The sequence below is a fragment of the Chenopodium album genome, chromosome 9 (genome assembly GCF_948465745.1).
Source record: "Chenopodium album chromosome 9, dcCheAlbu1.1, whole genome shotgun sequence".
Taxonomy (NCBI): domain Eukaryota; kingdom Viridiplantae; phylum Streptophyta; class Magnoliopsida; order Caryophyllales; family Amaranthaceae; genus Chenopodium; species Chenopodium album.
This window is the reverse complement of record NC_137842.1, coordinates 63476438-63504005: the sequence shown is the minus strand read 5'-3', so window position 1 is coordinate 63504005 and position 27568 is coordinate 63476438. Positions and strand designations below refer to the sequence as shown.

General features: G+C 35.3%; 2 protein-coding genes and 1 non-coding gene across 3 annotated transcripts; 2 read left to right on the top strand and 1 right to left on the bottom strand.

Moving 5' to 3' along the window:
* Positions 1–8475: 8475 nt before the first annotated feature.
* LOC145560884 (small nucleolar RNA R71) lies at positions 8476–8582 on the top strand. Its single transcript, XR_014093480.1, has one exon. It is a non-coding gene; the product is annotated as a small nucleolar RNA R71 (small nucleolar RNA).
* A 6254-nt stretch (positions 8583–14836) lies between these two features.
* LOC145558719 (coatomer subunit delta-like) lies at positions 14837–21518 on the top strand. Its single transcript, XM_081620037.1, has 12 exons — positions 14837–14971; positions 15375–15445; positions 16135–16174; positions 17277–17500; positions 17747–17989; positions 18106–18274; positions 19129–19430; positions 19905–20094; positions 20194–20347; positions 20552–20614; positions 20736–20832; positions 21102–21518. Exons 2-12 carry the CDS (start codon positions 15443–15445, stop codon positions 21189–21191), a joined length of 1575 nt encoding a protein of 524 aa, XP_081476163.1. The 5' UTR covers positions 14837–14971; positions 15375–15442; the 3' UTR covers positions 21192–21518.
* Positions 21519–21578: 60 nt separating this feature from the next.
* On the bottom strand, positions 21579–24199 carry LOC145557913 (F-box/LRR-repeat protein At4g14103-like). Its single transcript, XM_081619090.1, has 5 exons — positions 23219–24199; positions 22959–23120; positions 22535–22852; positions 22328–22422; positions 21579–21765 (listed from the first exon to the last, which is right to left on the bottom strand). Exons 1-5 carry the CDS (start codon positions 24197–24199, stop codon positions 21579–21581), a joined length of 1743 nt encoding a protein of 580 aa, XP_081475216.1.
* Positions 24200–27568: the final 3369 nt, after the last annotated feature.

Below are 27568 nucleotides of genomic sequence, written 5' to 3'. Positions count from 1 at the left end.
GAATATGTCAAGTCATTCCTTGCATTGATAAGTAGCTACTTTCACATTCGCACAACTCTATGCACAAAGGTCGGAAGGTCTTTAAAGCTTGTAATTAAGGTCAGGGTAAGAGGTAGGATAAATTTGGGAAAATGTGAGAGAAAAGCAATGCTTAAGGGAGCTAAAATCCTAACAAAACCAAGACCAAAAATAGATAATGACCCATCATTTCCAACATAACTCAACTCCACCAAAAATTCACCAAACATAAATCCAATCATATCAAAAATTTCCAACACTTACAATTACACTCATAAAAATATAACAATGTAGAACTTGAGTGAATAAACAAACTTTGAACTCTTCAACTTGATTTTTCTTATTGAAGCTCATTTTTTCTTCTGATGAACCTTCACTTAGAACAATTGAATCATTAAACAATTTTTTTCCTTTTGAAGTTCACTTATTTTTTTTCTTTTCTTTTTTCTTGAACTTCAATTCTCTTTTTTTTTCATGCTTTATTTTTTTTTCACAAGAAATTCAACTCTCAAATCATCAAAAATAAACCACCATGAAAAACAATTACAACTTCTTAACACTACCTAATTGTGCAAATAATAAGCACACTACAAACTCTCTCACCTCACTCACTAATAGCTCCCCCAAGCTAAGCTTAGGACTAGTAACCAATGGGGCAAAATCGGCTTGTAATGTGGCTAATAAACAACAAAAAGGTCATGGCAACAACATGGGTAGCAAAAAGGGAACAATTGTATCTAATATCGTCTGAAGGCCACCTAAGAGAACAACGCCTTCGTCCTCCTCAATGTGCATAATAATGAGTCGTGAAACACTACTTATAGTCACAAACCAATACTCAAATTCATTGACATACCAGGAACTAACACACATTCCTCACCAAATCAACTAGTCAAGCACTATATTCACAAGTAGTTGGACAAAATTGACGCATGTTAAGGCATCAAATCAATCAAATTTCAAATCATGGCTAAACTATCCACAATACTCATCATCATATACCAAGAATCAAAACAAATTTCAAGTATGGGGCACAGGAAAGCATGATTTATCATTCATTGGAATGTATTGGTGTAATTTTTGAATTTTTCTATATTTTTTTTTCATTTTTTTCAAAGCGGTAAAACTATACTAAAAAGCAACAAATCTATACTAAACAAAAATGTACCATGCGTACACAAGAACCTCCCCCGCACTTGAATATTGCAATGTCCACAATGCAATAATATGATATGAATAAAATAGGGGGAAAAAGGCACTCACAAAGCTTCATTGAGGGGGGAAATGAGGAAGATTTTGAGATCCTCCTGATTGAATCCAACTGCTCAAGGTACCAAGAAAAGTGGATATGGACACCAACTGCTCTTTAATCTCTCTTTGCTCATTATTGATCTTATCAATTGAAGTAAGGAGGTCTGTGAAAACCTTCTCTGTCAATGTAGAGGATGAACTAGCGCCATTGGAGACATATGGTGCAGGCACTGGCTCAGAAAGAATTTGAGTCCGAGTTCGAGGGTGAACACCAACAAATGACCAGTTAGCCTTATCACGTAGAGATAATGCCTCTCTAGGGGGTAATTCGTCTTCATCATTTCGAATACACCAAAGAGTGGTGCCATCTTTCTTGCGAATCCAACCCATTAATGAACATGCAGGAATATCTATGCAATCGGTTCCCTCAATGGATTCTTCCTTCATAAGACGCTCCTTGTGTCCCAAATGAAGAGCAATAGGAGTTATGAGACCGCCAAGAACGATTGCTCCCTTTTTGGTAGTGGTGTGTGCCAACTCTTTCATCTGCTTGATGAGGAATGCACCTGTGTCAATGGGTTGAGCATGAAGCATTTGATATATCATGAATAATTCATCCTTTCGAGCCTTGCTCCCCTCTTGACGACCAAATACAGTGTTAGCTAATATCCTTTGGACATATCTAAGCGCTGGATGGCGAATATGATTTGTTGGGCTCATCTTTGAATCGTATGTACTCTCACCGGTTAATAGCTTCCAAACAGGATCTGCAGACCAACGCGGGGGAGTTAGTCTCAGGCCACCAGGGGGTAACCCAAGCACCTCATTAAACCTTGCCAAAGTCCAAGTATGCTCTTCATTGTACAACTGAAAACTAATAGACCCTTCACCGCAACCTGGTTCTGAGTAAGTAACCGCCTTCAAGGAGCTTAAAAACTCTAAGGTGACTCTTTTATATGTTGGATATTTATGCATGAGAAAATTACCCCACCCAACATTAGAGAATAGCCACTGAACGTCATCTTCAATATTTAGAGTTTTTAGGGTATCAACATCACAGAAACGAGTTGCAGTTACTCCTCTCTCAAACAATCTCTCATATTTCGCCTTGTGCTCTTCATCACGAAATTTAATGTCATAGTAGTCAACCACTACTTTATCCTTAGTCTTGGTCGATGACACCATTCCCTTAGTAATAGAGGATTTCTTCTTGGATGTAGAGGTCTTAGAGACGGGTACGGGTCGCGATACTCCAGAAGTTTTCTTATTCCTAGTTGTGGTGGAACGAGCCATTCGAGATTGAAGCAATTTCGATTGAACAAATCAATGATACGGTGAAATCAAGAGCAATAACCAAATCAACTAATTCCAATAGAACAGGGACACAACCAAGAAATCAAGCGTTTTAGGGGAGAACGGGCAATAATTTCTCGAAACCCAATAGTTTTCACCGGCAAACAACTGATTCAGAGGTTAGGGTTCGATAAAATACCTTGTCAATGAAACAGGGGGTTCAAGATTGCATTCGAAATACCCTTCGATCGAAAAATAGTATTACTCTCGAAATTTCTGCTGTGTAATTGGGAATTAATGCAACAACAATGAAGGTTACAAAGGTGGAGAGGTACGAAGAAGCTTGCTTGAAATCTCGTCTCTGCGCCGATTCTTGAACTTGTAATCTGATTTTTTTTTTATATATATATTTATGAAATCAGGTAGCAGGATGAATATGGTGGATGCTTGTGTGCCGCGGTGATGTTGCGGACTGCTCTGCCTAGGTAATCTGCCTCTCCTTTTTTTTTTTTTTTTTTCTTTTTTTTTTTTATTTATTTTTTTTTATTTCATCAGAAACTCGCCACAGGCTACCTGTGGATGGATGCTACTCACCGCGGGCCGGCTGTGGAGTGAACTGTGGTTATTTCCCTTAATGTACGCAAGGCCGCAAGTTACCTGTGGTAGGCTACTGCAGATCGCGTGATGGTTGTGAAGCTTCCTGTGAATATTTGCTTTGTGTAAATTGGTCCACCTGCATTCCACTCAATTGCATAAGAAGACAAGAAAAAGAGGTTATTAAAGCTGAGTGAATTAAAAGAGCTACATTATAATACTACCTAAACTACTTAAAACAAAATAAGGTAAAAACAAAAAACTAAAACAATACTCCAAAGTAGAAAAGCACTAACTAGACTACTACTACATAAAGACTAACGCACTAAGGAAAAAAATAAATAAATAATATAAATAAATAAATAAATAAAAACAGTAAAAAAAAAACGAAACTAAGTACTAAAAAACTAAAAGAACTACTCCATAATAAATTGAAAAGAATAAACAAAGAAAAAAAAATAAAATAAAATAAAATAAATTAAAATAAAATAATTGTAAAAAAAAACTTAAGTAAGAGTAGGAAAAATTAGGTTGCCTCCCAAAAGCGCTTGTTTATGAGGTCTCAAGCTCGACCTCCTATTTGCTCATTTTGAGTGAGGATCGGAAAGGGTAAAAACCGCTTTTCCTTCAACGGGTTCGCCTTCTCGATAGTGCTTAAGACGTTGTCCATTAACCTTAAAAGAACCAGTAGCTTCACTCCAAATTTCAACAGAACCATAGGGGAAAACCTTTTGTACTTGAAATGGACCGGACCATCTTGATCGAAGTTTCCCGGGGAACAATTTCAAACGAGAATTATACAACAAGACCAACTCTCTTTCGTGAAACTCTCGCCTTAAAATATGCTTATCATGCCATTTCTTAGTTCTCTCCTTGTACAACTTTGAGTTTTCATAAGCTTCCATCCGAAGTTCATCTAACTCGTTAAGTTGTACCAATCTCTTCTCGCTTGCTGCTTTAGCATCAAAATTTAGGCTCTTGATAGCCCAATACGCTCGGTGCTCTAACTCAACGGGAAGATGGCAAGCCTTACCATACACCAATCGATATGGGGTTGTACCAATTGGCGTTTTGAATGCCGTTCGGTATGCCCATAATGCATCATCAATTTTCATCGACCAATCTTTTCTTGTCCTTGCAACTGTTTTTTCTAAGATAGATTTGATTTCACGGTTTGACACCTCGACTTGACCACTAGTCTGTGGGTGATAACCAATACTGATCCTATGTTGCACTCCATACTTTTTCAACATTGCTTCAAATCGATGCTCCAAGAAGTGTGTTCCCCTGTCACTAATCAACACACGTGGTAAACCAAAACGAGGGAAAATAACTTTTTTGAAAAACTTGCTTACCACACGAGCATCATTGGTTGGAGTAGCAATTGCTTCAACCCACTTTGAGACATAGTCAACGGCCACTAAAATGTATCGATTTCCATTAGAAGAAGGGAATGGTCCCATGAAATCTATCCCCCACACGTCAAATAACTCGACCTCGAGTATGTTGTTGAGTGGCATCTCGTTCTTCCTTGAAATGTTGTCGGTCCGTTGACAACGATCACAAGCCTTGACATATGAGTACACGTCCTTGAACAAAGTTGGCCAATAGAATCCACATTGTAAAATCTTCGCGGCCGTTTTTGTAGGACCTGCATGTCCACCACAAGGTAAGTCATGGCAATGTGAAATAATGTTGCTTACCTCAACTTCTGGGACGCATCGTCTAATCATAGCATCTGCACATAGCCTATAAAGGAATGGATCGTCCCAAAAATGTCGCTTGGCCTCATAAAAGAATTTCTTCTTTTGCTGAGACGAGTAGCCGTGAGGCAATACACCTGTAGACAAGAAATTAGCTAAATCAGCGTACCAAGGTGATTCAATTGTAGAAAGGGCTAATAAATGTTCATCAGGGAAATAATCATCAAAAGGGAGTTCGTCTCCATCCCCCTTGTCAAGGAGGAGACGAGAAAGATGATCAGCAACGACATTATCTGTCCCTTTTTTGTCCTTTATCTCGATATCATAGTCTTGCAACTGAAGGACCCAACGAATCAACCGCGGCTTGGCGTGACTTTTACTCATTAAATATCTCAATGCCGCATGATCTGTATGAATTATTACCTTTGAACCAACAAGGTAAGAATGAAACTTGTCTATTGCATAAATTACTGCTAGCATCTCTTTTTCAGTTGTGGCATAATTCATTTGAGCAGAGCTAAGAGTTTTACTAGAGTAATAAATAGCATGAAGTTTGCCATCCTTTCGTTGCCCCAAAACGGCCCCTACTGCATAGTCGCTAGCATCGCACATAATCTCAAATGGTAGGGTCCAATCTGGGGGTTGCATAACAGGAGCGGAGATCAAAGCTTCCTTCAACCTGTTAAAAGCCTCAAGACAAGCATCAGTAAATACAAATGGGGCATCCTTGGCCAAAAGCTCAGTTAGAGGTCGAGCGATTTTCGAAAAATCTTTAATAAATCGTCTATAAAATCCTGCATGACCAAGAAAGCTCCGAACTCCTTTTACAGAATTAGGAGGGGGTAATCGCTCAATGACCTCTATCTTTGCTTTATCAACCTCAATTCCCTTATGTGATACCACATGACCTAGAACGACTCCTTGTTGTACCATAAAATGGCATTTTTCCCAGTTCAAAATTAAATTTACTTCTTTACATCTATGGAGCACCTTTTCCAAATTTTCAAGACATACATCAAAAGATGTTCCATAGACGGAGAAGTCATCCATAAAAACTTCCATTGAATTTTCAATAAGACCTGAGAAAATTGCCATCATACAACGTTGAAACGTGGCTGGAGCATTACATAATCCAAATGGCATTCTTCGATAGGCGAAGGTGCCATAGGGACATGTGAAAGTAGTCTTTTCCTGATCGCATGGACGGATGGGAATTTGAAAGAAACCAGAATATCCGTCCAAGTAGCAGAAAAAGGAATGCTTAGCCAAACGTTCAAGCATCTGATCAATAAAAGGAAGGGGAAAATGATCTTTCCGGGTGGCCTTATTCAATCTCCTGTAATCAATACACATTCGCCAACCTGTAACAGTTCTAGTGGCGATTGGCTCACCTTTGTCATTCTTGACAACGGTCATACCTCCTTTCTTCGGAACAACATGTACAGGGCTAACCCACTTACTATCTGAGATAGGGTAAATTATTCCTGCAGCAAGCAATTTAAGAACCTCTTTTTTAACTACCTCCATCATATTTGGATTAAGTCGTCTTTGAGGTTCTACAGAGGAGGCATGATCGTCCTCAAGAATTATCTTATGCTCACAAAAAGATGGGTTAATACCCTTAATATCATCAATGGTGTACCCAATTACACTTTTATATTTTCTCAAAACAGTAAGCAATTGCTCTAATTTTGTGTCATTAAGCTCAGCGTTAATAATAACAGGATATGTATTATGAGAACCAAGGTATGCATATTTAAGAGTAGAGGGAAGGGGTTTCAACTCTACCTCGGGAGGCGTAGTACTCTCCCCAACACTCGATACACTTAGGATTTCCTTCACTGAAGCTGTGATTGGTTTAGCTTTTGCTTCCTCAAGTAGCCTCGTGTACTCCCTTGTTTCCCAATCTTCATCATTGACACTCCCTACCAACACCGTTTCAAGTGCATCATCCGTTTTAATCAAGGGAAGTTGCTCACGTTCTAAATCATCAAGAACATCCACTTGGCAAATAGTCTCTCCCATGGAAGGAGTTCCCATAGCATTCAAGAGTGAATACTCCATTTTCTCGTCTCCCACCTCAAAAGTGATTTTTCCATTCTTCATATCAATGATTGCACCTGCAGTGGCTAAGAATGGTCTACCAAGTATAATGGGGACATGTGCATCCTCCTCCATCTCCATCACAACGAAATCGCATGGGATAAAGAATTTTCCCACGCGAAGAGGAACATCTTCAAGTATACCCAAAGGAAACTTCACCGACCTATCTGCAAGTTGTAGAGACATGCGCGTAGGCTTTAATTCACCCATTTGAAGCTTCTTGCAAATAGAAAGCGGCATGAGACTCACACTTGCACCAAGATCACATAATGCCTTGTTGATCTCTATATCCCCGAGCTTCACTGGAATTGAGTAGCTACCCGGATCACCTAATTTCTTAGGAAGTGTATTTTGCAAAATAGCACTACACTCTGCATTCAACGCAACAGTAGCATTCTCCTCTAGCTTCTTCTTGTTAGAGAGAATATCCTTCAAAAATTTTGCATAAGATGGCATCTCGGATATTGCATCTAAGAATGGAATGTTGATGTGAAGCTTCTTCAAAATATCGAGAAATTTTCCATACTTCTTCTCTAACTTAGCTTGGGCCAACCTTTGCGGGAAAGGAATTGTTGGCACATATGGGACAAGTGGTGGCGGAGTTGATGCCTTTGACTCTTCCTCATTCGCAGTACCATCGACCACCTTCTCTCTTGGGACTACCCCGTCAACAACCTCCTTGGATGGCTCTCTCATGGGAGGATCTTCTAATTGCTTTCCACTCCTCAAAGTCACAACATTCATATGCCCTTTCGGTGGTTGCTCTGTTTGACCCGGAAAAGTGCCCGGAGTCTTCAAAGATTGGCCAACTTGATGAGCAAGTTGACTTATCTGATTTTCCATGAGCTTGTTCTGAGCTTGTAGTTGTTGGATGTTGTGGTTCGTTGTGGTAACGAAGCTCTCAAGCATTAGCTCAAGGTTGGATTTTTGTGGAGGTGGTTGCATAGGTTGTTGGACTAGAGGTGGTCTTGCTTGAAAACCGGGTGGAGCATTATAGCTATTGTTTCGAGGTGGTGGTGGAGGGGGATTTTGTTGAGCTTGGGTATTCTTGTAAGAGAAATTTGGATGATGTTTCCAACCTTCATTGTATGTGTTTGAGTGAGGATCATATGACCTTTTGGGAATTGAAGTGTAGAATGCATTGGCTTCCTCAATCGACATCTCCTGTGAATTTTGTGGGCAATCAGGGGCAATGTGACCTTGTACATTACATATTTGACAAGTTTCAGCAGATGAACCAGAAGATGCCGCTTGGAACTTGTCAAACTTGCTTGTCAATGCCTGCATAGAACTAGTTAAAAGGGTTAGAGCATCAACATCATGCATACCTCCCTTTTTAACATTACGTCGTCCTCCTGGATGGTAATTATCATTTGCCGCCATCTTCTCAATTAGCTCCTTTGCCTTAGTTGGGTTCTTAGTCAAGAGAGAACCCCCAGATGCAGCATCAATATAGATTCGGAACTCATGAGTCAAGCCATTGTAAAAGGTTTGGATCAACATCCATTCAGGAATACCATGATGAGGGCATTGTCTCTGCAATCGCTTGAACCTCCTCCATGCTTCATATAAGGACTCATCATCTGACTGCCCGAAAGTAGATAGCTCATTTCTCAACCTCGCAGTTTTTTCCTGTCCCAAGAACTTGACTAGAAAAGCTTTCACCAGTTTGTCCCATGTGTCAAAAGAGCCAGTACCTTCATCTCTCAACCATTCCTTCGCTCTATCCCGTAATGAGAAAGGGAATAGGCGAAGTCTAATAGCATCATCTGTAACACCATTTAGTTTCATGGTATCACACTTTTCCAAGAAACTATCAATATGACTGACAGGGCATTCGTGAGGTGTGCCTGCAAATGAATCATTAGAGATGAATTGAATGAACTGTGGCTTCAATTCAAAGTTCTGAGCAGTAACGGGTGGTCTGACAATGCTAGAGAGGAGTCCCGTTGTGGTATCGGGAATGCCATATTCCAAAAGAGACTTTGTGCCTGGATCGACCATGTTTCTATGGTTTTGATTTCTCCTTCTTCTTCTACCTCCTCGTCTCCTTGCAGTTGCTTCAATTTCAGAATCAAATGGAATTAAATCGTCTGACCCTGAACGTCGAGTTTGCATGCAACAAAGAACTACAAGCAAAGAAATCAAAAACACAAGAGACAATAGCCGAAGCAACAAATAAAGCTTAGTAAAAACGAATCACAAATAACTAGTGTAAAACCGTTAGTCCCCGGCAACGGCGCCAAAATTTGATAGGCGTGTCGCGTACCTAACAAAAATAACCTAACAAGACCACTACTATGTAGACGGGCAAGTAAGGGTCGGATCCCAAGAGACTATGGTTCAACTAATTAAATAGACTCAAATAAATACTAAGCGAGTAACCAATCAATATCAATAGATCAAAACTAGAACAATATTAACTAATAAGCAATAAATAATAATAATATGAAATTAATCAAGAACTAAAAACATCTAAGATTAAGTATCCCCACTAATATGAATCAATGCAATAGAACAATCCCTTTCCCTCAATTAAATCAATATATATTCCACAGGGCAGATGCTCCCTAAAACAATACTAAGAGTTTCTTTCGATCAACTAATAGCTTCCCTAACATGCAATCATACCTATTTCCATGGAATCATGCATATTAAAGACATTGAGAACGACATCCTATAAGTCCTAGCAAGAACAATTAGCTATTTTCATGCATAAAAGCTCCAACTTTTAATTAGGGTTCTAATATCAATTAAGAATCAACTTTCGTTGTAAACCTAATCACATTCAATAATACTATTTCTAGTTAATCATTGATAATAAAAACCAACCCTAACAAAGAGGAATTATAAATTAATTAAATTGGGAATTGGGAAATTAAATAACACATTAATCCATATTAGGGTTCAACCTAACCCTAGATTATGAAACTACTCACACATAATAATAGAAATAACAAGACAATTAATTAAAGAAAACATAATAACAATAATAAAATAAGAGAATAAGGAAGAGAAATCAATACTTGGAATTGGAATTAAATATGAAAACTTGAATCTTGAAAATAATAATGAAGAACGTAATACCAAAAGCTCTAAAATAATGTATGTAAAAGTGATAAAAAGTAGTGAATAAAAGATTATCTAAAACCTATTTATATCCTCTCATAAAACTAGGTATTTCTATCTTAATAGGACTCCTAAACGCTGCCCAAAACGAGCTGTCACAGGTGAGTTGTGGCATGAAGAAAACCGCCACAACCAGGCTGTGGAGCGGGCTGTCTTCGCCTCTCCTTTGCTCCAATAATGGACGCCCACAACCATGTTGTGGCCATAAGGTTGCACGCCACAACCAAGTTGTGGAGTAGGCTGTCAAAATGCTCCATTGGTGCTACATTGGTGCTAGAAACGCTCCATATAAAGAAATATCTCGCGATCAAAATAAATTCCATGCAAATAGAGCCCTATTCCTATAAAAACAAAAACAAACAAACCAAGAAGAGTAGTATCGAAATAGGAAGAATAATAGCTCAAAAAGATTAGGAGAATGAAGAAAACACAATAAAACATGACCAAATATCACATATAAATCGTGTATAATATCGTGTTATCAAAACACGAATGTTATAAGAAATCCCATATTATAAGTGCACATTTTTCTTCCCTAAATTATGTACACTTCAATTTTTTAATCATAAGTTCCCGTACTTTTTTCTGTTTTAATTTCATACATTCCTATCAATAATTTAAAATGTGACATATTATTATTTCAAAAAAAAAAAAAAACAATAATGTACACCATATTTTTCTTTTCGATCATTTTAGTTATTTTTTTTTATAATTTTTTTTTATTTTTTTAGTTATATATATATATATATTTTTAAATCCCATTAATAATTATAACCCGTGCATTAGCACGGGCGCGTACTAGTAATTGTAATTTAGGAGAAAAAATAAGTGGTAGAGCCGTGTAGAAGAGATACAAGTAAATATTTGCCGTTAAGAAGATTATTGGCCTAGATTACTATACTTATGGACTTGTGGTTGCAATGAAAACTAATCATATGTCAACCATCCGTTTAGATTTTTTTTTTATTTTTTTTTTTTTGAAGGAATGCTTAGAATCGGTTTTTATACAAAGAACTTTATTAGTTGTCTTATTGAATTTGGATGTTCGAATCGGGTATGATGAGGTCGGGTCCGGTTCATTTTTAAAAGTTGAGTCATGTTAAATTATTATGTTCAAGCGAGTTGAAATCTGAATCGGATATTTTTCGAATTGGATGTGATTTTAACTAACACCTCTACATATTCGTACCATATTTACATTTTATGGGTATATAAAACCTTTAATCGTAACATCATCTACTTGATTTTTGGTATTTGCTCATATGCCTCGGAAAATAACTAAATTCTTGTTCTCCTTACCTTATTTTTGTTTAAATGAAAATGTTTTTGTTGAACTTAAATAATTTAAACTGATTAAAAATTATTTTTACAAATTCTATAATATTTGTTCTTTAAAATTACTATATTTTACTAATTTGCTAGAACTTATTCTTATTGAATTAGAACATATTTTACTAAATCAAAATTATTAAGTAGGATGATTAAAGTTTGTATTATTTATAAGAATGTCAGTGTAAAAAGTACAAACATATATCAAGTATGTGCTCTCCAAACAAATTTGCTTATTCCACATGATTATTTATATTTTGAACTAAAAAATAAACATTAAGATGATTCCAACAAGATCTTGGCAACACAAATATGAAATATTGTATTTTAATTTGTATATATAGTATCTACATTTTAGAATTACTAATACCGTTTGATTGACTTTCTGCATTGTTCATATACCGACTCTAATTATAGGGTTTTTTTTTTTTTCCTAATGGAGTATCCAAAGTCAAGGTTATCGTGTAAAATAATTGACATAAAGTTTCACAATCAATTTTAATTTTTTTTTGTACTAATATTCAATCATGATAATAATTATTTCGTATGAAAGTAGTGCATTAGCAAATGTGTCATGTTTGATTGTGTTAGTAATTCAGGAATTAACAAAGTATATTGACTTCTATTCATGCTCAATATTTCTCTGTTATCCAATAATTGAATATTTCAACCAACAACTTGAAAAAATAAGAAGAAAAAGAAAGACAAGGAAGTCTTACATTTTCTAAACTAGTTAACATCTAGTGGTTGATTATAGGGACATGCTTGAAATATACAAATCAAATTAAATCTCTAACTACGACTCTACAATTTTATCATTCAATCAGTCAAAGCCGTAATCCCATAAATTTTACCATAAAAAAGCCAAAAAAATAAGCATCGTAGTTTTACCAAATAGTTACACATTTACACTAGTGGAAAAAGACCTTATATATACGGTAAAAAATGAGCTTAATGTTGTATTTTTTGTGCCATGTATACAGTTAGCCACTTAGCCAATAGTCATAGCAGGACAAGCACAACACTCACACCCTTCACAAAATGTTTTGGTTCAAACCCAAAATCATAGCAGTTGGTAGTTCATATATTGCGGTTCAAACCAAAAATCATAGCATAAGAGGCCTCAAATAAGTTCTTACGACTCATGCCAAAATTCAGAGCATTTAAGGCCTTATATGAATAAATGATATTGCACTTTTTAGCCTGAAACACAACATTTGCATGATAAGTAGCAAATAAAATACATAGTGCATATTCTATGAAGTACTCGTATATGTTTAACACTTCTTTTTGTTTACTCTATTTTCTTGGTTTGTATGGCTTTGCTCTCACATATATACATTTATGGTGGAGTAGTTCCATAAATTTACTCTGATCTCATCTATCAAATTCACCTAATTAGAAGTTAATTAATTAACAAAACCTAATACCTATAGACCGAGTACTAGTACATCTGAAAGTGCACCCTATTCCTCACGTTAGAAAAAACTAAAGGGAAATTGACTATTGATGCATCTAGCAGACTAGCACCATTATCTTAAGTAGCAAACACGCTACGCTAATTAAGCAAGATCTTGAGTCAAATGCATGCACTTGGCTATATATTAGGATTATGCTACAAGACCCCCGGCATATGGCCCATTTATTTAAAGGGTCCCCGGTAATCGAATACACAAATAGTCCAATATCCATTCTCGAACTAAAGCCCATCTTCCCTCTCCTTTCGCATTAAGTAAGGCTCTGTTTTCTTCAATTAACTATATAATCTCGGAATAAATTAAACGCTTAGAATTTAAATTTATTTAATTAATGAAATATTTTAGATATAAATTATTATAAATTGGTCTAATTTAATCTGAGGGCATGTTCTCATATGATTATTTTAAGTTCAGTTTAGTTTAGCTCTAATAAGTTCAGTTTAGTTCATGTGCACTTGTTACTTGTGAAGGAAATGTGTCCTCGACTCTCGTGCAATTACTAATATGATATGGATCGTATTATGGAGATAATAAGTTCGTTAAGTTGGGTCGTCTTTACGCCTTGCTAGAGACCAATATTGATCATTGGGTTAAACTAATGCCAACTAAATGGATCCTATGAGATCACACATTACAATGTTAGGTCGAACAAGAATACCGAGTCCAAAAGTTGGGCTTAGTGAATGACTGACCATAAGGAGTAAGATAGGAATAAGTCTTGCCCTAATTAGAAAATATGATTATATATAACAAAGGGCTTGGGGAAAAATATAACGACGTTCATCTCTCATAAAGAAACAACGTAATATTTTTCCCTTCCTCTCTCTCTCTACAATCGGTTAGAAACTCTCCATAGAAGAGGAGATTAATCTCTCCCGTCCAACTAGCATTGGTGGAGGTTCGATCTACACTTGTGGACCAATATTAGAGGAGCAACAATTGGGGCTCTAATCTCCGCCAGAAGGTAGAAGAAAGCTTGGGAATTCACGCATCAAAGGGTAATTCTAAACTATTATGTGATCCTTTATTTATATATGCATGAGATCCTGTTTAGATGCGTATGAATGAGATTCATGAAATTCCGCTCAGAATACCTAAAACCCAACAACTTGTTAGTCATGTATTAGAGTAAGATGAAGAGAACGAAGTGAAGAGAGCGCCTTAAATGTAATTGCCCTAATTCTTAGGGTTTAAGAGTGCAAAAGGTGATTTTGAGTTGGGGACTTTCATGGTGCTTTGAAAGCTTGCATATAAACTACATTGTTCTTCATCAAAAAATTACTCTATAGTGGATAGATAGGCGGGTTTTTTTCTCTCAGTTCTTGGGTGCCCATAGTAAATTCTCCTTGTCTTGCATTGTTTATTGCTTTTTCCCCCTATTTTCATTGTTGTTAATTATCGTTAATCACAAAGTAGTACATTCATTAATCTAACAATGAAAAGCGTGTATACAATCATCATTATTATAAAAAGTAACTTTAAAAGCTCACTATCAACTTATGTACCTAGTATGTGGTTGGCCACACTATGCGAACAATCATATAGGTTACCTTAATTTGTTAGTGTTATAGGAATCACTTGATCAGTATTACAGAGGTTAGTTCATCAATACTACATAGGTTACTTAGTGAGTGTTATAGGATTTATTTTACTCTCTATTTTTTTACAAGTAGCCACATGGTGTGATATACTGAATGTCACGTAAAAACACGTTGTTTGTAAAATATTCAAACTAAATTACTAGTATCCAAAGATTAATCTTATTCTTTATAGTTTATTTAAATTCTCAATTATCATCGGTTAGATTTGCTGTCACATATTGCAAACAAAAATCAATCAAATTCTCAAATTGAAGAAAAATTTCCTTCAATTCAAAGTTACAAATCAATTAAGGAGTAAATAATACAATAAAAGTATTACTCGTAATAAAATAGAAATGAAAATGAAAATATTTAAAAGGCGCAGCTCCAAATCTCACAATCACTTCTGAACAAACTCTCTCTCTTTTTTCCACACTCGCTCTTTTGCTCGGAGATCTACCATTTCTCCACCTTCCGATTCGATTCATCCCAAGTAAGCCATTTTCTCTCTCCTCTTTTCTTCATCTTTTTAGACGAATTAATTTCATTATGAGATCTATCATTGTTGATTTGATTGATTATATTTATGATTGTTTCATTGGATCTGATTTTTCGTGATTTATATTGTTTGAATTTTGTGATTGTCGAATGAATTTGTTTGATTTAGTGTTAATTTGATCAGAATTGTTTGATTAGGGTTTTTTGGATTAGAAATTTCGAGAATATATCGTAAATCAGTTAATTTTGTACCGCATTCGTGATTTCTAATCGGATAATAGTGTTTTTTTTGTCAATTGTTTTGGTGATCTAGATATTACAGCCATAGATCTTCTGCATTGCTAATTGTTAGGGTTTTGAATTATGCTTATTAATTTATGACATTGTATGTATTTCAGGAAATTTGCGTGAATTTGTCTTTCGTTTTCAATTGATTTTGAGCTGTTGGATTTTGTGAGGCGTAATCATGGTAAGTCAATTCCTTCGCAGTTCCATTTTAATTGGATGAAATTGCCAATGTTGTGTGGCTTTGCATTTATCTATAATTTGCTTGATTTCGAAGTGATTTTGGATGAAGCTTATGAAGTGGTATTAAGCCGAATTATCTTGATTGTTTCTGTTTGACTCAACCGAACAGCATATGAAGTCTACTTTTGCATCACATTAAATCTGTCAAACGTCCGATACTGCTCTGTTGCTGATAAGGTTTTAGTGTGCAAGGAATATTGCTTTTATACGTATTTTAGACAAGAATGACCGTTGTTTGGGATCTCTAGCTACATTGTTTACCTTTTGCCTTCTTGTACTACGTGCACTAGAATTGGAGTTAATTTTCTCTTTGTTTTGTCACATTCGATTTTCAATTTGTTGAAAGTTGAAGCATTATATATTATGCACATGACCTTCACTTTGCCCAGCTTCTAAAGATGTTTTGGTATCTGGGGGGGTAAATGAAATGGAAGCGACTAAGCGAGTACCGTTACATCATTTATTTATGAAGAAAAGTTGAGTTTTTTTTTGGGGGGCCATCAGAGTGCATGATTGTGTGATTAACAAACAGGATTTTGCTAGCTTGTTAGATGATGTGACAAATTATAAGTTTCTTTCTGCATATTTTCTCTGGCATTATTATTGATTGTATGATTCTTGATGATGCAGGTTGTTCTTGCCGCCTCCATCATCAGTAAATCTGGCAAAGGTAAGATACATGTCTGTTCAATTAATATGCATTCATTGAATCTCATGCGCCTTTTTTTGTTTGCATTTTTTGGTGTTTTTTTTTACAAGGAGTATAAGCTATTGTCTTCAGACGTCTCATACCCCAGTTCTTTATTAGTTTTTCAATTATATATCTTTGAGCTTTCCACAATTCTCATGTTTCTAGTGGTGCCTGACTGGTTTGCAGGTTATTGGTCAGTAGTCATATTAGCTATTTTTATATGATTCATATCTAAGCTTATTCCTCTAATTTTATTGCTTCTTTTCATCATTCTTAATTTGTTATATTGGCCCAGCCTGCCATGGACTGTCAAATTTCTCTCTAAGAATCACACAACAGCCAAAATTTTTAGCTGTTGTTTTTGTGCATTTATTCTGGATTCCCAACGTTCTAATTTGATTGTCTACTCTTCAACTCTTGGTTCAGTTGACTTTGCTTGTTGCTTCTAACCATAGTCCATGCAGTTCAACATTGTGATTCTTTAATTCTCGTCAGGATAAACATTTACGTGTCTTCAAATATATCTGATGTATCGTGTTAAAAAAAATGTGCCTTAGGTGATAGCTGTTTAGAGTAGAGCGCTTTTTTTGCTCTAGGAAAGGTGCATTCAAAGAGGCGTGCCAAAAGCACATGACGCACACTTCAGTAAATTTTTATCCTTTATATTATATAAAGGAACACGCTTATGCGCAAAAGGACCTTTATTGCTCTAGTGCACCTTGAGCTTTGTTATATGTTGATGATGTATGCAGTTCCATAGATCCTTTGTAGTTTTGAAGTTTTTGCATTGTGTTTTGTTTCAGTTTAATTATAGTTAAATGCAGATTTGGAGGAATCTCACTATTGATGCTTAGTCTAGATTGGAATTAGTGCCAGCATATAGCTGAAAATATGCTTGTGGCTCTTTAGTTTCCGTTCTTTGCTCATTGAAGGTATCGTAGGACATGGTTCGTGAATAGCATGGAAATAGGTGTTGCAAGCATAATTTTTTGCTGTTAGAATATTTGATGAAACTTTGTTTCTGTGTTTATGTCTGACTTTTGTTGTAGTGGCATTAATTCTTTTTCCAACTTCCTTGCAGCTCTTGTCTCCAGGCAATTTGTGGACATGAGTCGCATAAGAATTGAAGGCCTCCTTGCTGCCTTTCCTAAGCTGGTTGGGACTGGAAAGCAGCATACTTATGTTGAGACTGAAAATGTCCGATACGTTTACCAACCTATTGAAGCTCTTTTCTTGCTTGTGGTTACTAACAAGCAAAGTAATATTTTGGAGGACTTGGAGACCTTACGGATGCTTTCTAAACTTGTATCCTTCATATGTGCTTCCTCAGACTATGAGCTCAGAATTTAATTCAATTTTTGTTGACTAAATTGCTGGAAACTAGATTGATTTCCTTTCTTACTTATGTGCATGTCCGTGCTGCTGTTATTCTTGTTTTTGTATGTTCTATTGCTCCTTCAGTACTATAAAGCTCCTCCTCTTTCATGTTGCTGGATGTGATTTTAGTCATATCTTACTGTCTTATGAGTGTTATTCCTTAAGCATGCAAAGGTACCAGAATATGCTTACTCTTTGGATGAAGAAGGAATATGTAGAGCAGCATTTGAGCTCATATTCGCCTTTGATGAAATTATTGCCCTTGGGCACAAAGAAACTGTCACCGTTGCACAGGTGAAACAGTACTGTGAGATGGAAAGTCATGAAGAGAAGTTGCACAAGCTGGTGATTGCAAGTAAGATTAATGAAACCAAGGATATAATGAAGCGCAAAGCTAATGAAATTGAGAAAAACAAGGTATCATTTTATTTTGCCTCTCTCCGTGCCTCTGCTGTTTCTATCAGTGATAGACGGGCAACTGGGTTGTTGTATACATGGAGGTTTATCAATAAAATGATGTTTGACCTTGGCAGATGGAAAAGAGCAGGGGTGACAAAGGTAATTACATGTCGTCCATGGGTTCTTCAAGACTGGAAAGTACTTTCAGTGACATGAGTATATCTAGCAGCACTAGTGGATTTGGCAGTAATTCTGGGTTTGGACCGTCAACTGATCTGGATTCATTCTCCACCAAGCCAAAAGGTATGATTCAGATGCTTTATTTGATAGCTCAAGTATTTTATCTTTTGACAATATCAAGGTAAGGGTAAGGTTGTGATTCCTTGTGAATATTTGACTCCTTCTAGTAATTAAGGTAGGAGGTTCTTTAGAAGCTTTGGGGTGATTATCATGTTGATTGATAGCAAGCCAGAGTGAACAAAAATAATAACGCATATGAGTATTTCGTACTTCCTCTATTTCATAATTATTTGACATATTTCATTAGGCATGTAACATGTTTGCCAATGCATACTTTCAAATATTAATATATTTGATTATGTATAACAAAAAATATAAAATTTTGATATTTGGATAGACGTTGAGACAAATCAAACAAGACTCCACACGACTATGTTTGTTTCTTGTGAATAAACCACGCAATGACGTCAAATTAACATATGTGAATAGTAGTGCTGAAAGTCAAAAGGTGTTGACTAAAAAGAAATGGAGGAAGTATACATAATGTGAAGGGACGATTACACAATATTCTCATATTTTTAAAGCTGACTTTATAAATTCTGACGCTGTTGGTTTGTTGTCAATACTTGCATCATTTGAAGTATATAGCTATCCAATTGTTACACATCTAGAAAGTACTGCCAACTGTATAAATTAAGGTTTAGTTGTTTGGGGTCTGATATAGGCTGCTGATATCGTGTCTCTGTCATATCAAAGGTTGACATAAATGAATCACAGTCTTAACTGATGATCTTGCTTGTATGATGTTTTTTCTGTACATGATACATTCTTTGGCTTGTTCTATTATTCTTGGTAAAGTGGTGATTTGATTTTCACTCTACCACTGCTGATTCTCTTTGTTTGGTTGGTGGTATCAGGTCGTCCAGCAGCTCCTGTTTCTGCTCCACAGAATTCTGGTATGAAGCTTGGTAAGTCACAAGGAACAAACAAATTCTTGGAATCCCTGAAAGCAGAAGGTGAAATGATTGTTGAGGATGTCCCACCAACATTAAGCAAATCTAAGGCTGCTGCTCCACCTCCTACTGATCCTCTAACATTGACTGTGGAGGAGAAGCTCAATGTGACGCTCAAACAAGATGGAAGTCTCAGTAACTTTGATGTACAAGGCACTCTGTCTCTTCAGATTCTTGAGGAGAAAGATGCTTTTATCCAAGTTCAGGTACTTCTTTCTGCTCCTACTTTTCTACTTGGTGGCCTTCCCAAGTCTTAACCTCCCTCTCAAGGCCATATCTCATAAATAAATTCCCAGTCTATAATTTGGCAGGTGATGAAGTTAGGAAATAAGTAATAAAAGTTACTATAATACCTTAAGATTCTTCCCATGGTTAATTTGTTTCCAATCCCTTATCCCACTCATAATACATGCTCCCTGTCCCCCTCCCTAGATATTAATCTGTTGGGATAGTGGGGTTTAATCCCCATCCCATTCCCAACAAAGACTCATGCCAGCGGTTGGGAATAAAATAATAAACCAAGCCTATAGGCCTCCAAGCGAACACCCCATAATAGGATTTGTTCTGGTTTATTGTATTTAGTAGTACTTCAGGTTGCATATGCTTCGTTTATTCTAAACTATTTATGCTAGATATCATGCTCTCTGTTATAAATGGTTTGTCTGCTATGCAATATGCAGGTTGAGTCTGGTGGCAATCCTAGTGTCTTGTTCAAAACGCACCCTAACATCAACAAAGAGCTGTATTCAAATGAGGGTATTTTGGGTCTTAAAGATCCTAACAGACCTTTTCCCACTGGCCAAGGAGATGGTGTTGGTCTTCTAAGGTGGAGAATGCAGAGTACAGATGAAACAGCTGTTCCTTTGACAAGTGAGTTTATTGCTTTGCATACTTATCTCTATAATATCTACACTTGGGCTTTTTGATTTTGTTGGTTTTCATCTTCTCATGATTTCTCTTTTATGGCAGTCAATTGCTGGCCTTCCATTTCTGGAAGTGATACTTACGTCAGCATTGAGTATGAAGCTTCAACAATGTTTGATCTACAAAATGTTGTTATCTCAGTACCCCTTCCTGCTCTTAGAGAGGCACCAAATGTAACGCAAATTGAGGGGGACTGGAGGTGAGTAAAAGTGATTAATATCATACAAAGTAATTTTTATAATCTTGGTTAAAGATGTCAAGCATGAGATCAACAGTCAGTATTCCTACTCATGGATGATTTGGCTTTCTGCTGGCATTGCTGTAGTTTTTTTTCATGCTGTCGGGGTCCAATATATGTTTAAAGTGCTGGAAACTTACGCTTTTGCATATATCTCTTTGACAGATATGATCCCAGAAATTCTGTATTGGAGTGGTCCCTTGTTCTGATTGATGATTCTAATCGCAGGTGATTATTTTACTATGGAGTAGTATCTCCTTTATGAAAGATAATGTAGCAACTATAAATTATGTTTTTTGGTAGAAAAAAGAGTTGAAACATTGAATACTGATCTTTTATGATGTTGCAGTGGTGCTCTGGAGTTTGTTGTGCCTGCAGCAGACTCATCTGCTTTCTTTCCCATCTCTGTGCGATTTACTGCTACAAAGACGTTCAGTGACTTAAAGGTATGGTTTTTTGATAAATACCGAACACCATTGTATATAGTCAATGTTGTACCTGATAACTTGTTCTTCCCTTTTTTTTTTAATGTTGATGCTGGGCTTGAAATATATGATTTGTGTCAATACTTGAGAATTTGTGTTATTTTTTGGAAGAGTAAACATTGATTTGGGTTTCTTTTCTTATCAGTTACTTATATGTTATGGGCTGCTTATTCTTGTTTTGTTTATGTTCTGATTTAGTTCTTGTTTTTAATATTCTTGTGATTGTGCAGGTTACCAACATTTTGCCACTAAAAGGTGGACCTCCTCCCAAATTTTCACAAAGAACCCAGCTTTGCACAGAAAACTACCAAGTCGTCTGATGTAATCACAATCTTGGCATCATTTGTCATATGGTTTTGCTTGTGCACCGTAGCATTTTAATGGATTTTTTTTCATTACATGCTTTGATTGTTCTTGCATGTAGTTAAATTGTTTACATGTGATTTATTTTTGTATTTTGTGTAGTCGCCACTGTTGAGGATTGGTTTTTATACAACTTTGTGAGGACTGGTTGAAACTAGCACATCGGAAATTTGAATAGCATCTTGTAATAGGTTAAGACTTTAATTGTTGGAAGGAAATTTTCAAGCTTTGTAAAATCTTCTCTTCCTGAAATAAACATGTGAATGAAATATAGAGTTAGGCTCTTTGTGATGGATTAAATGTATGCAATGAATAGTGAAACAGGAAGTTTAATTTGGTGGCATTCACTTAATTTCTAGTGCACCATTGTTCCTCAAAGAACGGCAACAATAGGGTGGACTTTTGTTTTGAGTGTTATCTATTAGGGTGCTGTAGCTGGTACCAATGCTGGTGATAATATGATAATTGATAATTACCATCAACGGTGACTGCCCAGCACTGGCATCGCTGAACTGCTGCCCACACGAGCTGCTGGACGAGCCAGCACGCTGCTGAATAGGGGAGTCCACAGCGAGCTGGGCTGCGGTTTGGGGCAATCTGCCGCAGCCTGGCTGCGGTACTCTCTGCTTGAGACTGTTGCTGACGGAGCTGGGCGCTGCTAACGGGAGGGGCTGGGCTTGGTGGCTGTTTTTATTTTTATTTTATTTTATTTTTTTGGTGGCTGAAGGGGAGGCATTTAGGGTGGCTAAGGAGGGAGTGGTGGCCGGAAGGTGGTAATGAGGGTAGCTGGATCTCACTAATGGAATTATTAACGGATTCCGTTATCTGGTAGCGAAATTTAAAATACAGGATTTGATAGGTAGTAAAATAAAATAAAAGTTTTGATAATAGCGAAATTCCGTTATCCCTACAATTAATCTTGGGGACCAATCACAAGATTCTTTGGTTATTGTGCCTAATCGGCTAATCCTACCCCCTTTAATTTTGGGAAGAGCAGCCAGGAAAGCCGATTTGGAGGGAAACAAAATAATAAGAAAAAAAGACACTCCAAAAGCAAATAAAATTCCTACAAAAAATACTCAGCCACTTGTACCTAGTACGAGCTTGAACATGCAAAAAGAAGAAACTCAAAAGTCCTTTACAAAAGATAACCCTGGGAAAGAGAACGTCAATTTGATAAGCCATAAACTGTAATTCAGAAGAAATCAGAGGAGATTCCAGAAGAACCTTTCACCAATATCACTACCAGCATAATGAATAGATAGATGCATGCTAACATGTAATATGGTGATCATAATACTTGAATCGAACACGTGACTGAGGCTTTTGGTAAATTCTTCAATGTGTTCTCGACTGACATCTGATTTTGATATGGTATTACATATTCATCTCGAGTTAAGTATATGACTAGCTTCTCCAAAACTAATGCATGTCTTAGGAAAAACTTGGTTATCACCACTTCGCGTTCTATTCCAAAGTATTTCTTTATCACTATTCTTCTGAGATGAAATCTGCAACATATAGGAATTTCATGATCTGTACTAAAAAATTCTCGCTCCAACTCGAGTTCATTTTTTCTGGTAGGCGAATTAGCATCATCATCCTCGTCGTGTAGTCCCTATAAAAATAAGCAACAATAATAATTAAAAATTTTGTAAAACAAGTTTCGCTTAGAGTTTCAACATATGTACATAAGATAATACTAAAATAACACACACACCAACCTCTTGAAAAACAAGTGTTTCTAAGACAGGTGAACAGTTGAGAAAGGGCAACAACAGTTTATTCCAGCAATACATTTCAATTCCATCCAGCTCTAGATGTTTAAGGTTATGAAACACGGGCAGTTGATCCTTTAAGACCTTTTCATCAACCGTGTCGAATCGCTACAACCACAAGTTAGCCAACTGGTAAATTCGACAGTTGATAGAGTAGAAAAATAGTAATATAATAGCATCAAACAAATTTAGAGATAGAGACATACCGACACTAAGAAGCCCTTCAACGATAAATGTTGAACATAAGACAAGGGTTTAACAAGGCTAATTATTTGCTGAAAAGCTACTTGATACCCATCATATTCCAACATCTCAAATAAACACAGAACTGCTTTAACAAGACGATGCATTATTGATATCGAGTAACATTTTGCTAAATTATCATCATACACAAGGTACTCAAGGTTGGGAGTATTGATAAGCACCAAGTCACTGTAATCTTGTTGAAAATTACCACACATACGCATATTTAAGCACATTCTTCGAAGGGATGTTGACGTAATAGCTGTGATTTTGGCACGGTTTGCAATGGCTGTGAATGTAAGGTCTTCGAGTACAGGGCAACTCGAGACTAGCCTTGACAGAAAGCCATCATCAGCAATAGAAGACACACACAAGAAGAGCAATTTCAAGTTTGGAAGACGATAAGATGGCATGGTATAAACATTATCAAGGCCAATATTGAGCTCAAGCTTCAACACCTCCAATGTTTCACATGAGAAAATTGCCGGGGGCAACTGCGTATCACCAGGATATCTCACCAGAATACAGAGGTCAAGCTCCCTAAGGCCACAAAGGGTGAATGGATAAGAGATCCACGCATTAAGTCGCGAAGAATTCAAGTCAGGGAGGCAACCTTGCCTACACTCATAGGCATAGCAACCATTATAATACAGTGTGTCAAAGTCAACACTGCTAACTTGAAGTCTAAACTTGGTAAGATACCGCGATTGGTGTGGTTGGAGTACATTATCAACAAAGCTCACGAAAGTGGGGAAACGTTGAATTGCATAGGGATGTTTCAAACAAAGAGATATAGGTGAAACATCAAAGTCGAGGCTAGTGAGCAAAGGGAATATACGCCTCAATCTCTTAGACAAGGAACAAGTAGCAGCGGCATCCTTGGTGGGAAGCAACGAAATCACCCGAATTAACAATTCATCAGGCAAATTGGTAAGCCGATCCATATACCAAGCAATACCTGCTCTGGATATAAAAAATTAATAATTAATCGGTTAATTTAAAACCCAGACATACAAACACTGCTAGGTCTGCTACCAAATACCAAATACCATAACCCTAAGTCCCTAACCCTTGTTTCAAAAAAAATAAATAAAAATTTGATCAACGATAAAAGCTAGATTATGAAATTGATATTTGATGATTAGAAAGGGAAAACAAAGCTTACCACAAAAGCAGGTTCAATGGAGGATAGAGATAGGCGTATCACTGAGAGATGTTGAATGGGTTAGAGTTTCAGAGATCTTATAATAAACGTATCAGATATCCTTAAACTTATAAAGAGCTGGGCCTGTAATCCTGTATTGTTAAGGAAAAAATATTTATATAATAGAAAATTATTTGGAAAATTCTCTTTGATATCACTGTATCTTTGGAAACTTATTATTCTTAGTAAACTCTAATTTGCTATAATTATTTAATGGTGACATTAATGATTATATGTAATTATAATCTAATCATGGTTAAATTTAAAATAATTAAAAAATAAAAAACTCTCCACTCCCCACCATAGCAACCCACCTCCCTCATCAGCAACCCACCCGGCCAGCCCTATCCCCTCTTTCAATTCCCGGCGCCACCCCTTCCCTTTTGTAGCAAAAACGTTGCACAAAATTTTTACAGACAATGTCCTTTCAAAATTCTACAGTGATTCCTAAAGCTTGCTAACTTGGTTAATTTTCGAGTTTATACTTTATATGCATCCAGTATACAATCATCTACACTCCTTCTGTGTTTTTTTTAATATGTATCTCTTTAACAATTGCACTATTCACATACTATGGTTGACTTAGTTTTTTCACCTCTAAAAACTAAATAAATATTATTATATAATATATCATTAGATTTGTCATAATGTCAAGTTTCATAAAATAATAATTTTGTTACAATTTTTACTAATACACAATTAAAGATATTAACTAGCATAGTGCCCGTGCGATGCAAGGTTTATAAATCAAATTATTAAACTTGTAGGAAAAATAAAAATAAAAACAAAGGTAATTCATTTACTATTAAAGGACTAGGTTACTAATGGTCAATAAAAAAAATTAAAGGAACGTAATTTGAACAGTATTTTATGTTATTTGAATTTCTTTTAATTTTTTATAATGTTATTTTATTAATTGAAAATAATTGAATAATACTCCACATAGCTATATAAGAAGTGGACTAATTTATTTATACCTCCCGTTGAGAACAAACTAAAATTTTCTTATCATACCATCCGCATCAGTATCTACAATCAATCTAATATATACATGTTTTATTTACCCGAACAGATCCTCATTAAATCTATAGACACAATAATAACCTTATATTTGACCTACCAGAACATATATTTTCCTAAGTTAAGCATTGTGCCAAAAACTATATATTATATAATAGTCATATATATAACCAACAGCTGATTGAATATAGTATACAACACAAATACTTCGTATATAGGTATGGATACTGATAATTTTATATAAATAAAATATACGGAGTATATATTACTAAGATTTATCCCTACCTTAATTATAAATGGTTAACAAAACTCTTATAATAGTGCATGGACATTTATATATCTAAAAATGTTCTTTTTACATATATTTTCTACCATTTAATTTTAAAAGCCTTAAAATTGTCTCATGAATTCACTAAATTGATTTAAAAGGTTATGTTTATTTCAATATTTAAAGTCATTTACTATTTTCATTTCCTTTTGTTTTAATTTTTCTATTTAGAATTTATTAGACTATTAGGTTTCAAGATCGAAGTCAATATCTTTTTACCGTACAATCACTAAATCAAAGTCGCTCAACTAAAGTTTTGGACATTGCATAGCTACACAACATCCAACACATTTAATGATTACATGCAAATAATTTTAATAAAACTACGCATTCGATATAAGTTATTAAACAATTTAACTATATATACATTTTGATAGGTTTATATCTTTCATATTAACAAAAATTTACAAATGTTATTATTATATTTTGAAAAAAAAAATTAGACTTTGGAGTTTTGTATAAGATAGATTAAGGATAAGTTAATTCCCGTCATATATGCATTGAGTTTTGGGTGTTCTATCCGGTTCACCCTTTGGGCTAATCCAGATTTGAGGATCTGTTCTAGGCTATTAGGTTCCACTCCCCTTCCGATTGTTGTTGCAGGGGAGCGAACACAGGTCCTCCCTACCAAGTGTAGTCTCAATCACCACTACACTAACAACCAAACACTTGATATGGAAGACACGTGTTATAAAATATTATATTATATACATATACTTTTTTATATTATATAAAATATTATATTATATACATATACTTTTTTATATTATAAAAAATATTATATTATATACACATACTATTATAGTTAAAAGTATTCTATTATGTATAAAACAACATAAATTATTGCACATGATTGTTGTATATCTAGTATAGTACATGAGCAATGCACGGTTTTTAAATCAAAATGTTAGTTTTTCTAACAAAAATTCAAGTGATAGCATTGTTAATATGAATATTAATTACAATTTGAAACACGAGTAATAGTTATAATACATTTTATATTTATCCCTTTTCCGTCAAATGTCTAATTCAATTTAACTTTTATTCTTCTTGTTTAGATTGGTTATTGGTTCAGTTTTTTTTTTTTTTTTTTTTTTAAATGTAAGAAAAACAAAAGGTCATTGTAAAAGACTTTTTCCAAAACAACATTTCGGCTCAGCATTCAGTATTTGTCAAGGAATATAACAAACGATAAAAGTAATTTTTACACTATTTTGTATCTTTATCAAAAACTTTTGTATTCATCCGATTACTTGAATTGAATTTAGGATAACTTGTAGACTATTTTGAGTAACTTTTATCAATAAAGTATAAATAACTTTCATTCATTACAGGGTAACTTTTATAATAGGTGCACAATATTTTATTGTACATCTGATTTTTTAAAATGTTTGTATTGATTTCATAATTGACGTCAAACTAAATTCTATCGATTTTATTTAATTTTCTTAAAAAAAAAAACAATATTAGCCTTTCAAAATATGAAACAATTGTTTTCTTAATTATGCCACTTTAATCATATTGCTTCAAATTAGTTATTATTCTTTAACTTGACTATAAATTAAGATTGGAAAGACTTTATGTATTATTTGTAGTATTGGAAAGTATATATTTATTATAAAAAAATTAAATCAATATTTATGTTAGGAAATCATGAAAATCTTATGCATGTATAGAAACTTGCTTTTATTGTTTGAAGTTTAAAATGTCACTCTCTCATTGGCGCTTGTCTTTTAGTATAATATATAGATAGATAGATAG

Excerpts from the sequence above, each read along its gene's own strand:
- LOC145558719 (XM_081620037.1), top strand. Across the intron at positions 19,431-19,904 it reads ATGCTTTTATCCAAGTTCAG|GTTGAGTCTGGTGGCAATCC; the intron begins GTACTTCTTTCT and ends TGCAATATGCAG. Across the intron at positions 20,615-20,735 it reads ATTGATGATTCTAATCGCAG|TGGTGCTCTGGAGTTTGTTG; the intron begins GTGATTATTTTA and ends ATGATGTTGCAG.
- LOC145557913 (XM_081619090.1), bottom strand. The coding sequence starts at position 24,199 with ATGGATCGGCTTACCAATTTGCCTGATGAATTGTTAATTCGGGTGATT. Across the intron at positions 23,121-23,218 it reads TGAAGGGCTTCTTAGTGTCG|CGATTCGACACGGTTGATGA; the intron begins GTATGTCTCTAT and ends TTGTGGTTGTAG. Across the intron at positions 21,766-22,327 it reads CATGTTCAAGCTCGTACTAG|CAGCTCGTGTGGGCAGCAGT; the intron begins GTACAAGTGGCT and ends TGGCTCGTCCAG.